The following is a 14216-nucleotide window of genomic DNA, read 5'->3' as shown; positions in this document are numbered from 1 at the left end:
GTCACTTGAGAAGTCACAGCAAAATTGATCAAGCAAAAATTATGCATAAAGAAAAAGACCAACACATTTACAAACAATAAATGCTTCAAACTTCGTTCGAGAGCAATCATAAATTTATTCCATTACTGGAAGAATATTCAACAAACTTTCTGACCTTGAGAATAGAAATAAAATCTGAATAGTAATAGTTTTTATCTTAGGGGATGACCATAGTCAAAATCATCTGTGGATATGCGTCCAGTATGCCATTTTGTAAGGTTGGAACATTGAGCGACCGAAGTGATCTTCATTGGCTTCTTCAAAAGAAAATCTGATAAGCCTCGATGTACCTCCAGCCGTGCAAAAAAAAAAACGATTTTCTTAGAAACGCGCCAATAGACCGACGGGCAGGACACTACGGACGTTTCGACAATCAACCATTCTTAAATGTTGAACATTCATGCACTTTTGCCACTCATATAAGTATCAGTAATAGCTCAAAACTTTATTTATTTAAGTCGACAGGTTAAAAATTGCACTCTAACACAACAAAATTTCAACTTTTTGGTTGCTTACGTCGTATACCTGCACTTGTGGAATTACTATTTTTGGTTTCACTCAATTATCGCGACCAAATGAACTAAACAAATGTTAACACTTTACCACATTTAAAGTATAGCTACAAAAATATGGTTGCAAACTCGTAAAATAACAAAAACACTGAAACTGTTTCCTCTGCACTTTGAAAACTCCCCAACCTTTCAACCCTTTAAATCATAAAGAAGACAGCTGAACCGAACCAGTTCTAGGAAACCATAATTTATAGGAACAACGATTAAATCAGACCGTACAACTTCAAACAGAGTCTTTTGAAGCCAAAAATTTGAAAAAACTGGCAAAATCCAGGCGTTTCCCTTACTACATTTAAGGCTGACTTTTAATGTTGAAACTATCTGCTCTCAAAAAATGCGGATTTTACAGGAGGCTCTTTTGGTTGTCTTTAGGAAACAGATTCGCTGAAACTAAACGCAAACTAACACGTAAGGATTCGCTTATGAACAATTTCAAACGCCATTTTTCGTCGAAGATATGGCATATTCTTCTGGTCAAAATTAAACGGTCTCTCTGCCGCAACGTGTTCTGCGAAGGTCAGAGAAAACATTCCACAATCACTTGCATTCTTCTGATGCGGAATTTCTCCTGCATTTGCAATTGTCCAGCCATCCAGCGAGATCTCTGTTTTTTTCTTATCTTGGTGTTCCTGTCGAACGTAATCGGCCAGCGTTTCCAGACACCTGTCATTGGGCGCACCCATTGAATCGTAATACAGAACCGATTTGGATTTAAAACTGATTACTGCAAGGCACCAATGTACCTGCAAGTGCACTGGAACCAGGATATAGTCCATAGAAAAGATATCGACTCTTCGAGTCCAACGGGAAACTGACTTGTATCCATTTTCAAAAAGTCTGCTGTAGAAAAAGGTATTCATGGTGTGGCATTTTGGCAACTCTTCATTTTTCTTGTTTCTGTCAACAATAAGGTTTAAGTAGAAATTGATGATTTCATCATTCAGCCAGTTGAGGCCGATAAGCGTCCTGATATCTTTACGAGTGATTGAAATAACAAATTCTTTAACCAAAACTTCATCCGCGGGTCCTGATCCAAAAATTCGGTCTATTTCCTGATTTTGATCTTCAGTTAAGTCGGGGAAAACTTTCTTTTCTTCTTCGGGGAATTGCACACGCAAGATAGGGGGTTCTCTATTGAAAGCCAAAATCTGACTGTCAACATTAACGAAAATGCTTTCTCGAAATTTTTGCGTCGAACTCTGAAAATGCGGTTTCGCCCTGTTGAGTGCCTCAATTTCGTGCTTATACTGATTAACGGCCACAGCATTATCCAAACAAGGCTTGCTTGTGAAGTAGAGCTGGATATCTTTTGAAATCAGAGTCATGGCACCTGGTGGCATTGACTGAGCAGAGCTCTGATTTTCATCAGTATCTAGACAAGTTATATCATCGTCCAAATCAATTACGCTCGGTACACTGCTAGATGGTAATTTGTTGACGCTTATTGCATTGTAATGTGGACGCGATTGCAGAACTTGATGCTGAACAATTGGCTTCTGTACAGTTTTCGTGGAAATAGTGGGGTGTAGAGGCGATGATTGATGTTTTATAACGCAAACCGGAGACGAGGAAAAATTTTTCAACTGGTAGTTAATTTCACGAGGTCTGAAACTCGGAATTTGCGATTTGGGAGACACTGGCTTTGTAGCGTAGATATGTCGCGTAGTAGATGTAGACTCAGGAGTTTGATGGAATCTATTGTCTTGGCGTACAACGGGCGTGTACGCAGATGGCGTTTGAAGCATTTCTACAGGAGCCGCAAACTTGTAGTACGAGAAACCTTCGCTAACAGGTTTTACTGGTACGTTTAAATTGTTCACGTTCACGGATGGTCTAAGAGCTGTGAGGGATCTTTGGCGTTGTCGAGATTTCCTCGGATACAAGCTCATTCTAGGTCTTTTCACGGGTGGCGATCGAATAGGTAGCACATCCAGAGGCCTCTTGCGCGACTGTTTATTCTCAGGCCTAGATGACGAGAAACCGAAAAGACTCAGAACACCGTTCGTTAGTTTAGATATCATCAATGCTCATTGACAAGCCAATAGTCTGAAAAAAGGAGAAGTGGTAAACGCATTTTCAAAAACACGTACAATGTCAACTTGAATACCTCAGTCTTGTCAGTTCCTCATTGCCAGTAATTGTTGCTCACTAATTTGTAAGGCATAAGGTGACCTTTCGAGTAATTAAACAAATATAACCGACTAACGTCGAGCGAATTGCTCTCAAACGACCGGTTGACTTTGTCTGAACCGTGGCTAGCTTTAGCTTAATTGAAGGGGCGTGAGCGCAGCGGGGGCTACGGCCTGGACGATGTCCCGGGCTGGGGATTGGGGCGGGGGTGATAGGGGGGGGGTGCTTGGGTCGACCGCCCTTCACACCATAAATATAAGTCTCCAAAACAGTTTCTGTGAATCGCATACTTGGAGCATACTAGTGGGCTGAAAGTCTCTAAGAGCGGGGCGCTACCAGTTTATCCCGTTTTTAAGGACGAAAAGTCGAATGGGTCAGACGACAAATCGGTCAAGCGAAAAATCAAAATCGCATTAAAAAGGACCAACAGGACTAATATAATTGCTACAAACTTCGTTTGAGAGCAATTAAACAAAACCTATAATATAGCTGGCAGTTTCAAACGATAGTAAAAGAAAGAGACACACGAAAATAATAACTAAAAATCTGTTTAATTTATTGCTGCTCTCAAATTACTTTCAATTCGAAAGACACTAACTCACTCACTTGACCTTATCTCTTTGAATTAAAGTAACGAAAAGTCAATATCAGAGTAAGGAAGGCCTTTTTGAGAATGAGGTAAGTCACGCGTGACCAAAAACTTAATCACGCAAATGAACAAAAAACTCGCCACGATAAGAGTGAAAAATGAAGGCACGCACGCAATTTAAATGAAATTGCATGCAAGAATGAACAAAAAGCAGATTTGAAGCGATTGTGACCTCAGAAGGTCGTAACAAAATTCTTGAAACGACATAGAAAAACAGCAGGAAAAGTCCTGACCTACAATTTAAAGAATTTTCTTTGACTGAACAAAAAACTAGACCTAGAATGGACTATAACTGGATTAGGAAAACCATTTAGAAAAATTCTATCGAAAAATTTCAGAAACAGTAAAACTGAAATTGAAAATGCAGCATTTGAACAAAAAACCACTTGAAAGCGAATGTTTGTTCATGCACCGCTTTTCTTATTCAACTTTAAAATTAGACTGAAAATAGTCCAGGCCACAAAACCACTTGCTTTTTCGCTCCGATTCCTCTTTCAGCATGACCAAAATCAACACTCCAAATTGACTTCAAAGATCATGAAAATATGTGACGAGATCTTAAAAAAAGACCACCTCAATACAATTCAGATTCTTTTAAAGGTAAAAAAAGCCAAGAGAAGGCCAATAATAGCCCCAGCTATCGCTGTGCGGCTATTAACAAAGATAAGGGCAGAGTATCTTTCCATTGCGGAGAGAATACCATGCTGTAATGCTTGCGTTCAGGGTCTAGGATGGAATATAACATTAGTGAAAAAATTGGTAGGTCGCATTAAACTTGAGAGCTAGAAAAAAAAGTAAGGCTCAAACTCGTTTCATTCGCTGACACCCAAGAATTTTGATACCTTTAATTTTGACAACTCTTGACGGTTTGAAACGGCTCCTAGTGGTTAGCTTGTTGATGGAAGATTAAAAGGCAAAGCGTTGTTGCGTTAAACTTATATACGCTGCTGTAATGTTTCAGAGTGGGCCCGTAGTTTTGTCTATTGGGCGATCATACACCCTTACTTTGTGAAATTTACAAATTTACAACTATTGGATTTCATTTATTTGCCTGAATTATGAAACAGAAGTAGAAGTTACGTGCTTCTAGACGTCATTGGAGGAGGAGGTTGATAATGAAAAGCGAAAAGTTGGAAAAGAAAACGAATAAGCGATAACATTCATAACACCTTACATACAATGCATAGTTTTAATTTAAAGAACAGCTTCTGTAAATTACTAAACAAATAGCTACCTTTTCAAAAGCTACGACTCTGAAAACCCTTGAAACATATAATTTATCATATTTCAAATAACTTGCCATTGTAATTGAAATTCTGAATACTAGCAGCTGTAAATAAGCAAATAACAATTTCGACAAACCCCAGGGGGTTTTTATCTGCTTTATGATCGTATCCTGGTCTCCCCCTTTATATTAATCAATTCAAATATTGATTTTACGTGTGTTCGAAAATTTGCCTTCGTCAAAACTCTTCATTAAAAAAATATCCATGCGTCAGAAAACTACAGACCAATTAGTTTGCTCCCTACTTTTACGAGCGGCGTTATGTGTTTCCTTATACTCGAGCGACTCTTATAAATTCTGTTTATGATCCCGTCGATTGTGCAATCCGAAGATTTTGTGTTTACCGAAACCGACATTTCACAACTAATCTAGATTAAAAAAGTTTTTCATAGTGTTATACAACGTTTCAAATTTATTTTGTTTCTTGAAAGTTGAATATCTATTTGATTTGGTAGGGTTCAATTGAAAAAAGTTTAACAATTTCTTCTATCTTTGCAAAGCGTGATGAGTGGTGTACGACCCAATTTTTTTTCAAAAACTTAAATGAATCACCAAGGGTCTTCGTTAACGCGCGGATGTCTGCTCATGACCTAAAATTTTTATTTATTTATTAGTCTTGATGACTTGAAATAGTAACACAATTGAAACTTAGCAAATGAGATAATTGCAAACTGTAGTCAAACACTTAAGACTAAGCTCCTGGGTTAACGCAACAGTTGAATTTGCAAGTTGTCAAGTAATCGCAGACATACAAAAATTGAAAACATGAAAGCAATTAATCACTCTGATCTAAAATCGAGCAAATATAAGTCGGAAAAAAACAGAAGAAAGCATGTAGTTAATTTCATAGTTGTTGAAAGTTCGTACGCCTAAGTCAAACATAACAGCTTTAAAAACCAGACGATTTAATGGGAAAAATAGTTAACGATGAACTGCGCGGCAGCTGAAGACACTGAAATTTTGTTGTAATGTGTTATGGTATTTATTTTTGGAGTCAACAGCTTAATTTCCTTAGAGTAGTCCCAAGTTACAAACAATTGTTTGACAATTTCGGATTAATTCAGTGGAATATGTTTTGGCAAAATTATCAATGTGGTCCCGGGCCTGAATCTACATCCAGGAAGCCGAGCAAAACTAAAAGTGATACGGCATTGTCTAGGTGAAGTCCCTATTGGTGAAGGTTTTGTGGCACGACGTTATTAACAACTCGATCACAAAGCACCCTTCAGATCCGAGACCCGCTAATCGCTGAAAAACTTATGTGTTCCAGAAAATCCGAGTTTTAGAAGTTTTAGTAATAGTAGTAGTAGATCGGGCTTCTGGGTACAATTCCACGGGTTATTCACCTGAAGGCAATTTTTGTACGTGGACCCTTTTATGCAACTGCAACAACTGCAATACAGTACAGAAGGTCAAATTAGCCAACCAATAAAGGGATGTCAACCCTAGTGCAACGACACTGAAGCCTAAACTACTACTACTACAATTTTAAAATTAAAACGAGTTTTGATGATGAGTTTAGACATTTGGCTGGTTTCCACAGAGGTATAAAATGCGCCATTAACAGGTATCATTTTCATCATACTGCAGAAACATTCGCCAATATATGACGATGACAGATTTCTTGTTGACATTGTTTGCGTTGGATAGCAGAGTACACCGCAAGATGCTCAACAAGTGTAGTGTGCGGTCAAAGAAGTTGGAATCTAATTTTAGTCTTTTTAGCAATATGAACTTGTTTTTTGTGCCTTGTCTCGTCATTGTTACAATCCCTTGTATTTGTTATTTGTCGTAGTCGTGTTTGTTTGCGAGTATATTGGTATATTGAGGAGAAAGAGAAGGTCATGTAACTCGAGGTAGAACGACAGCGGTAGTAGTTTGAGGCGTTGAAGTCTCTCATTTTATGTCTTGTTGAATGGGTAGTTCATGATCCTCAAGCTGGTTTTTCTTTGTAGCCCTTATAGCGCTTTAATATCTCAAGAAGTTGTATACTTTATTGAACACTCAATATTCAGAAATTCATCAATATTAGACAGGAAAACAAAAATTTTGGCGACCTTCAGGAAATATTACGGCGATCTGAACCAAATCAAGCAGAAGCAGCACCCACCAAAAACAAAAAAGGAAAAGGATCAAAGTGACATTTTTAGTGACATTTTCTTCCGTTGGCAGGCTCACAGAACTAATAATTAAAATCTGTCTTTCCTGCAAATTGGTGTCCTTGACTGAGCTTTGTGGTTAAGGGCACTAAGAAAAGCATTATCCCTTCCTCACACTATATCGCGCTCAAGTGCCTGGAATTTATACAACCCATATCAAAAAATTTTTAACTTGAAGTGAAAAGCCTTTAAGTTTTCCTCCCAGTACGTGCTGAGACAATTTGGCGACAAGTTTTTTGATGAAGAACTGAGTCGAAAATTTTTCGGAAATTGACATACAAGACATATAAGTTGTCATTTTCTTTGGAATCATAGTTATTGTGAAATTCGACAACAAAAAGTAGAATTTGTACTACTGCTGAGCGTTTCGACAAGCAAATTGTGCGTTGTTTAAATTTATGGACAGGAAGTTGTATACTTTTTCGAACACAACTCTTTCAAATAATTTGGATATGTTGCACAGCAGGCTAATTGGTCAATTTTGTTCAACGTCAAATTTATCTCCGTTGCTAAACATTGGACTGACATTGCATTTCCACAGCTGTGAATATTTGCTTTTGTGTATACAAGTTTTAAATATAAACAAAGTTATTCATTCGTGGTATTTTTTCCTGCCAAAGGAAAGGAACTGCAAACGTCCTTGAAAAAATTTGTTCGACGAGAGACCCAACTCTCTGCATTATCAAGGACCTGCTGTCAAAAAAAAAGAATGATACCAAAATTACCTCTCAATATTCAGAAATTCATCAATATTAGAAACAGGAAAACAAAAAATTTGACGACCATCAGGAAATATTACGGCGATCTGAACCAAATCAAGCAGAAGCAGCACCCACCAAAAACAAAAAAAAGGAAAAGGATCAAAGTGACATTTTCAATGACATTTTCTTCCGTTGGCAGGCTTACGGAACTAATAATTAAAATCTGTCTTTCCTGCAAATTGGTGTCCTTGACTGAGCTCTGTGGTTAAGGGCACTAAGAAAAGCATTATCCCGTCCTCACACTATATCATGCTCAAGTGCCTGGAAATTACACAACCCATATCAAAAAATTTTAATTTGAAGTGCAAAGCCTTGAAATGAGACCCAAATCAGTAAACTGCGATCAAAATATTAAAATAAGGAAAAAAGTTTTTGCCATTTTTTTGCAATAGAACGTTGCAGTTTTGTCTATTGGGCGATCATACATCCTTAATTTGTGAAATTTACAATTTGATAACTCTTGGATTTCATTTAGTTTCCTGAATTATCAAATAGAAGCACAAGTTACCTGGTTCTAGACCTCATCGGAGGAGCTGATTGATAACAAAAAACAAAACTTTGGAAAAGAAAACGAATAAGCTATTAAATTCATAACACCTTAAATACAATACCTAGTTTTAATTTGACGAACAACTTCTGTAAGATACGATTGGAATAGATTCATTTTCACAAGTTATGACTCTGAAAACTCGACAGGTCTAACGTAGCCACTATAAAGGTTCAGTTTAGTTTTTTTTAGCTTGCGATTTTTTGGATATTACGTTTTATGTAATAAAATGCTAGCCAAGCTTTGTTGAGTCAAGTGTTACAACTCAAACTCCACGTCAGATTGATGTTCATCAGAACATCAAGGTCCTTTTGATTCTTAGCTGAGGCAAGAGCTGTTCCTATTGAGGCGACCTTCAAAACTTCAACGGAGGCTCAGGCTAGCATATTTTTTGGCATAGAAATTCATGTCCTTTTCTATACTCCATGTGCTGATTCAATTATTGTCATGTTTAAGGTGTGCTGCTTGTTTTGGAATTAATTTGAAGTTGTCTGCATATTCATAAAGAATGGCGAGGGTAAATACATTACACGGGTCGTTCACAAAGCGATGAAGAACAGAGGATCCAGTATAGACATTTGTGGAACACCACTGGTGACAGAAATGTATCGAGATGAGGTCTCACTTATCTTTACGAGTTAAAATTTATGCAACAAGTTATTACCTGTCACGCTGAGTAGTTTTCCTCCCAGACAATTTGGCGACAAGTTTTTTGGTGAAGAACTGAGTCCAAAGCCTTTCGGAAATCGACATACAAGACATATAATTCGTCATTTTCTTTGAAATCATAGTTATTGTGAAATTCGACAACATAGAGGAGAATTTGTACTACTGCTGAGCGTTTCGAAAAGCAAATTATGCGTTGTTTAAATTTGTGGAGAGGAAGTTGTATACTTTTTCAACACAACTCCTTCAAATAATTTGGATATGTTGCACAGCAGGCTAATTTGTCAATATTGTTCAACGTCAGGTTTATCTCCATCCCTAAACATTGGGCTGACATTGCATTTCCACAGCTGTGAATATTTGCTTTTGTGTATAGAAGTTTTTAATATAAACAAAGTTTTTCATTAGTGGTATTGTTTACTGCCAAAGTAAAGGAACAGCAAACGTCCTTGAAGAAATTTGTTCGACGAGAAACCCAACTCTCTGCATTATCAAGGACCTGCTGTCAAAAAAAAACAGAATGATACCAAAATTACCTCTCAATATTCAGAAATTCATCAATATTAGAAACAGGAAAACAAAAAATTTGACGACCATCAGGAAATATTACGGCAATCTGAACCAAATCAAGCAGAAGCAGCACCCACCAAAAACAAAAAAAAGGAAAAGGATCAAAGTGACATTTTGAGTGACATTTTCTTCCGTTGGCAGGCTTACGGAACTAATAATTAAAATCTGTCTTTCCTGCAAATTGGTGTCCTTGACTGAGCTTTGTGGTTAAGGGCACTAAGAAAAGCATTATCCCATCCTCACACTATATCGCGCTCAAGTGCCTGGAAATTACACAACCCATATCAAAAAAACTTAATTTGAAGTGCAAAGCCTTGAAATGACACCTAAATCAGTAAACTGCGATTAAAATAATAAAATTAGGAAAAAAATGTTTGTGCGCTTTTTTGCAATAGAACGTTGCAGTTTTGTCTATTGGGCGATACTACACCCTTACTTTGTGAAATTTACATTTTGATAACTCTTTGAATTCATTTAGTTTCCTGAATTATCAAATAGAAGCACAAGTTACCTGGTTCTAGACCTCATCGGAGGAGCAGATTGATAACGAAGAAGGAAACGTTGATGAAATTAAATGCAAATAAACTTCACGCCTGCAACAGTCGAACAGAAAAGAAGGCATCAAGAGACCTAAGTCGAGTTCTCTCATCAGAATAGGATAGAAAACTAGATGATCTCAATGTGAAAAAGGAAACACTGAATAAGCAAATTGAAAAGTCAAACGATATATTTAAATCAATCAAAGTGGAGGGCAAAACAAAACCGCAATCTTATGCCGTATCTTTGGGTGAGAATTGTGAAGGGACCTTTCCAAATTGATTTTAAAGATTATGAAAATATGTGAACAGATCTTAAAAAAAGACCACCTCAATACAATTCAGATTCTTTTAAAGGTAAAAAAAGCCAAGAGAAGGCCAATAATAGCCCCAGCTATCGCTGTGCGGCTATTAACAAAGATAAGGGCAGAGTATCTTTCCATTGCGGAGAGAATACCATGCTGTAATGCTTGCGTTCAGGGTCTAGGATGGAATGTAACATTAGTGAAAAAATTGGTAGGTCTCATTAAACTTGAGAGCTAGAAAAAAAAGTAAGGCTCAAACTCGTTTCATTCGCTGACACCCAAGAATTTTGATACCTTTAATTTTGACAACTCTTGACGGTTTGAAACGGCTCCTAGTGGTTAGCTTGTTGATGGAAGATTAAAAGGCAAAGCGTTGTTGCGTTAAACTTATATATGCTGCTGTAATGTTTCAGAGTGGGCCCGCAGTTTTGTATATTGGTCGATCATACACCCATACTTTGGGAAATTTACATTTTGATAACCCTTGGATATCATTTAGATTCCTGAATTATCAAACAGATGCGCAAGTTACCTGGTTCTAGAACCCATCGGAGGAGCAGGTTGATAAGGAAAAACAAAACTTTGGAAGAGAAAACCATTTAGCAATTACATTCATAACAGCTTAAATACAATGCATTAATTTAATATGAAGAACAGCTTCTGTAAAATACGGTAGACATTGCTTTTTTTTCAAAAATTACGACTCTGAAAACTGTTAAAAACATATAATGTATCGTTTTTCAAATAAATTGACATTATAATTGAAACACTGAATACTACCAGCTGTACATCCGCAAATAACAATTTTAAAAAACTCCCATGCTTGAGATTGAAAATTACACACCAAATAAAAAAAATTATTAACAAAGAATCTAGGGCCATCCAAGGAACCTATTCGTTTTCGCTAGTAGTTTCAGTCAGAGTTTAATTTCTTTATGTTTCTGCATTCTTTGCACAAACATTATATTCTCCAAGTGCATATCGTTCCGTAGTCAAATTTTTTGTCAGAGTATTTGAAGTACACTTTTATGAGCCGTTCTTTGAAGTTATCCATGCGCTTAATGTCACAGTTGAAATGCTTGCCGAACAGATTCGCAAGATACACTGCTCTCGTCCAAAAACCCTCTCCTGATTTCGTTTTAGAAACCTTCTCGCATTGATTATTGTGTTCCCGCCATTCTAGTTCATCCGTTTCAATTTTTTTGAAGACATAATCATCCCGTTTCACGTTGTATCGACCTCTTATTGTGTCCATAAACGGCAAGAGAACGTGAACTTTGTAATACATTGCCAGTGGAACAATTTGGAGTCTTTGCAGAAATTTTTTGTACTCCAATCGTGTTGTCTGTAGGATCTAGGAAGCCGCTTTCTTCTGCACAATTTCTATGAGGTCTCTTTTGCTTGCCTTCCCCAAATACGATCCGTATGAAATAACTGGAACAACGTAGCTGCGGTAGAGGTTTTCTATTACGGAGATAATACCATGCTGTTGTGCTTGCGTTCAGTGTCCAGGATGGAGTATAACAGCAGTGAGAAAATCTTGCGGTTGTTGCATCAAACATGAGAGGGCTAGAAAAAATTATGGCTCAAACTCGTTTCATTCGCTGACACTACATCACAAAAAAATATTTTTTGCTCAGAGACACAACGATAAAACCCAAGAATTTTGATACCTTTATTTTGACAATTCTTGACGGTTTGAAACGGCCCTTATTGGTTAACTTGTTGATAAAAATTTAAAAGACAGGGCGTTGTTGCGTTAAACTTATATATGCTGCTGTAATGTTTCAGAGTGGGCCCGCAGTTTTGTATATTGGTCGATCATACACCCATACTTTGGGAAATTTACATTTTGATAACCCTTGGATATCATTTAGATTCCTGAATTATCAAACAGATGCGCAAGTTACCTGGTTCTAGAACCCATCGGAGGAGCAGGTTGATAAGGAAAAACAAAACTTTGGAAGAGAAAACCATTTAGCAATTACATTCATAACAGCTTAAATACAATGCATTGTTTTAATATGAAGAACAGCTTCTGTAAAATACGGTAGACATTGCTATTTTTTCAAAAATTACGACTCTGAAAACTGTTAAAAACATATAATGTATCGTTTTTCAAATAAATTGACATTATAATTGAAACACTGAATACTACCAGCTGTACATCCGCAAATAACAATTTTAAAAAACTCCCATGCTTGAGATTGAAAATTACACACCAAATAAAAAAAATTATTAACAAAGAATCTAGGGCCATCCAAGGAACCTATTCGTTTTCGCTAGTAGTTTCAGTCAGAGTTTAATTTCTTTATGTTTCTGCATTCTTTGCACAAACATTATATTCTCCAAGTGCATATCGTTCCGTAGTCAAATTTTTTGTCAGAGTAATTGAAGTACACTTTTATGAGCCGTTCTTTGAAGTTATCCATGCGCTTAATGTCACAGTTGAAATGCTTGCCGAACAGATTCGCAAGATACACTGCTCTCGTCCAAAACCCCTCTCCTGATTTCGTTTTAGGAACCTTCTTGCATTGATTATTGTGTTCCCGCCATTCTAGTTCATCCGTTTCAATTTTTTTGAAGACATAATCATCCCGTTTCACGTTGTATCGACCTCTTATTGTGTCCATAAACGGCAAGAGAACGTGAACTTTGTAATACATAGCCAGTGGAACAATTTGGAGTCTTTGCAGAAATTTTTTGTACTCCAATCGTGTTGTCTGTAGGATCTAGGAAGCCGCTTTCTTCTGCACAATTTCTATGAGGTCTCTTTTGCTTGCCTTCCCCAAATACGATCCCTATGAAATAACTGGAACAACGTAGCTGCGGTAGAGGTTTTCTATTACGGAGATAATACCATGCTGTTGTGCTTGCGTTCAGTGTCCAGGATGGAGTATAACAGCAGTGAGAAAATCTTGCGGTTGTTGCATCAAACATGAGAGGGCTAGAAAAAATTAGGGCTCAAACTCGTTTCATTCGCTGACACTACATCACAAAAAAATATTTTTTGCTCAGAGACACAACGATAAAACCCAAGAATTTTGATACCTTTATTTTGACAATTCTTGACGGTTTGAAACGGCCCTTATTGGTTAACTTGTTGATAAAAATTTAAAAGACAGGGCGTTGTTGCGTTAAACTTATATATGCTGCTGTAATGTTTCAGAGTGGGCCCGCAGTTTTGTATATTGGTCGATCATACACCCATACTTTGGGAAATTTACATTTTGATAACTCTTGGATATCATTTAGATTCCTGAATTATCAAACAGATGCGCAAGTTACCTGGTTCTAGAACCCATCGGAGGAGCAGGTTGATAAGGAAAAACAAAACTTTGGAAGAGAAAACCATTTAGCAATTACATTCATAACAGCTTAAATACAATGCATTGTTTTAATATGAAGAACAGCTTCTGTAAAATACGGTAGACATTGCTATTTTTTCAAAAATTACGACTCTGAAAACTGTTAAAAACATATAATGTATCGTTTTTCAAATAAATTGACATTATAATTGAAACACTGAATACTACCAGCTGTACATCCGCAAATAACAATTTTAAAAAACTCCCATGCTTGAGATTGGAAATTACACACCAAATAAAAAAAATTATTAACAAAGAATCTAGGGCCATCCAAGGAACCTATTCGTTTTCGCTGGTAGTTTCAGTCAGAGTTTAATTTCTTTATGTTTCTGCATTCTTTGCACAAACATTATATTCTCCAAGTGCATATCGTTCCGTAGTCAAATTTTTTGTCAGAGTATTTGAAGTACACTTTTATGAGCCGTTCTTTGAAGTTATGCATGCGCTTAATGTCACAGTTGAAATGCTTGCCGAACAGATTCGCAAGATACACTGCTCTCGTCCAAAAACCCTCTCCTGATTTCGTTTTAGGAACCTTCTCGCATTGATTATTGTGTTCCCGCCATTCTAGTTCATCCGTTTCAATTTTTTTGAAGACATAATCATCCCGTTTCACGTTGTATCGACCT

At 36.9% G+C, this 14216-nt stretch overlaps 1 protein-coding gene across 1 annotated transcript; it reads right to left on the bottom strand.

Annotated features, from left to right (window-relative positions):
• Positions 1–469: 469 nt before the first annotated feature.
• On the bottom strand, positions 470–2677 carry LOC142335938 (sentrin-specific protease 1-like). The gene has a single exon (XM_075384345.1). The coding sequence runs from the start codon at positions 2630–2632 to the stop codon at positions 1013–1015; it is 1620 nt and encodes a 539-aa protein (XP_075240460.1). The 5' UTR covers positions 2633–2677; the 3' UTR covers positions 470–1012.
• Positions 2678–14216: the final 11539 nt, after the last annotated feature.

Source organism: Convolutriloba macropyga, chromosome 3 (assembly GCF_964194025.1).
Source record: "Convolutriloba macropyga chromosome 3, txConMacr16.3, whole genome shotgun sequence".
Lineage (NCBI taxonomy): Eukaryota > Metazoa > Xenacoelomorpha > Acoela > Convolutidae > Convolutriloba > Convolutriloba macropyga.
This window is presented reverse-complemented; position numbering and strand designations above follow the sequence as displayed.

Coding starts and splice junctions, on each gene's coding strand:
- LOC142335938 (XM_075384345.1), bottom strand. CDS start 2,632: ATGATATCTAAACTAACGAACGGTGTTCTGAGTCTTTTCGGTTTCTCG.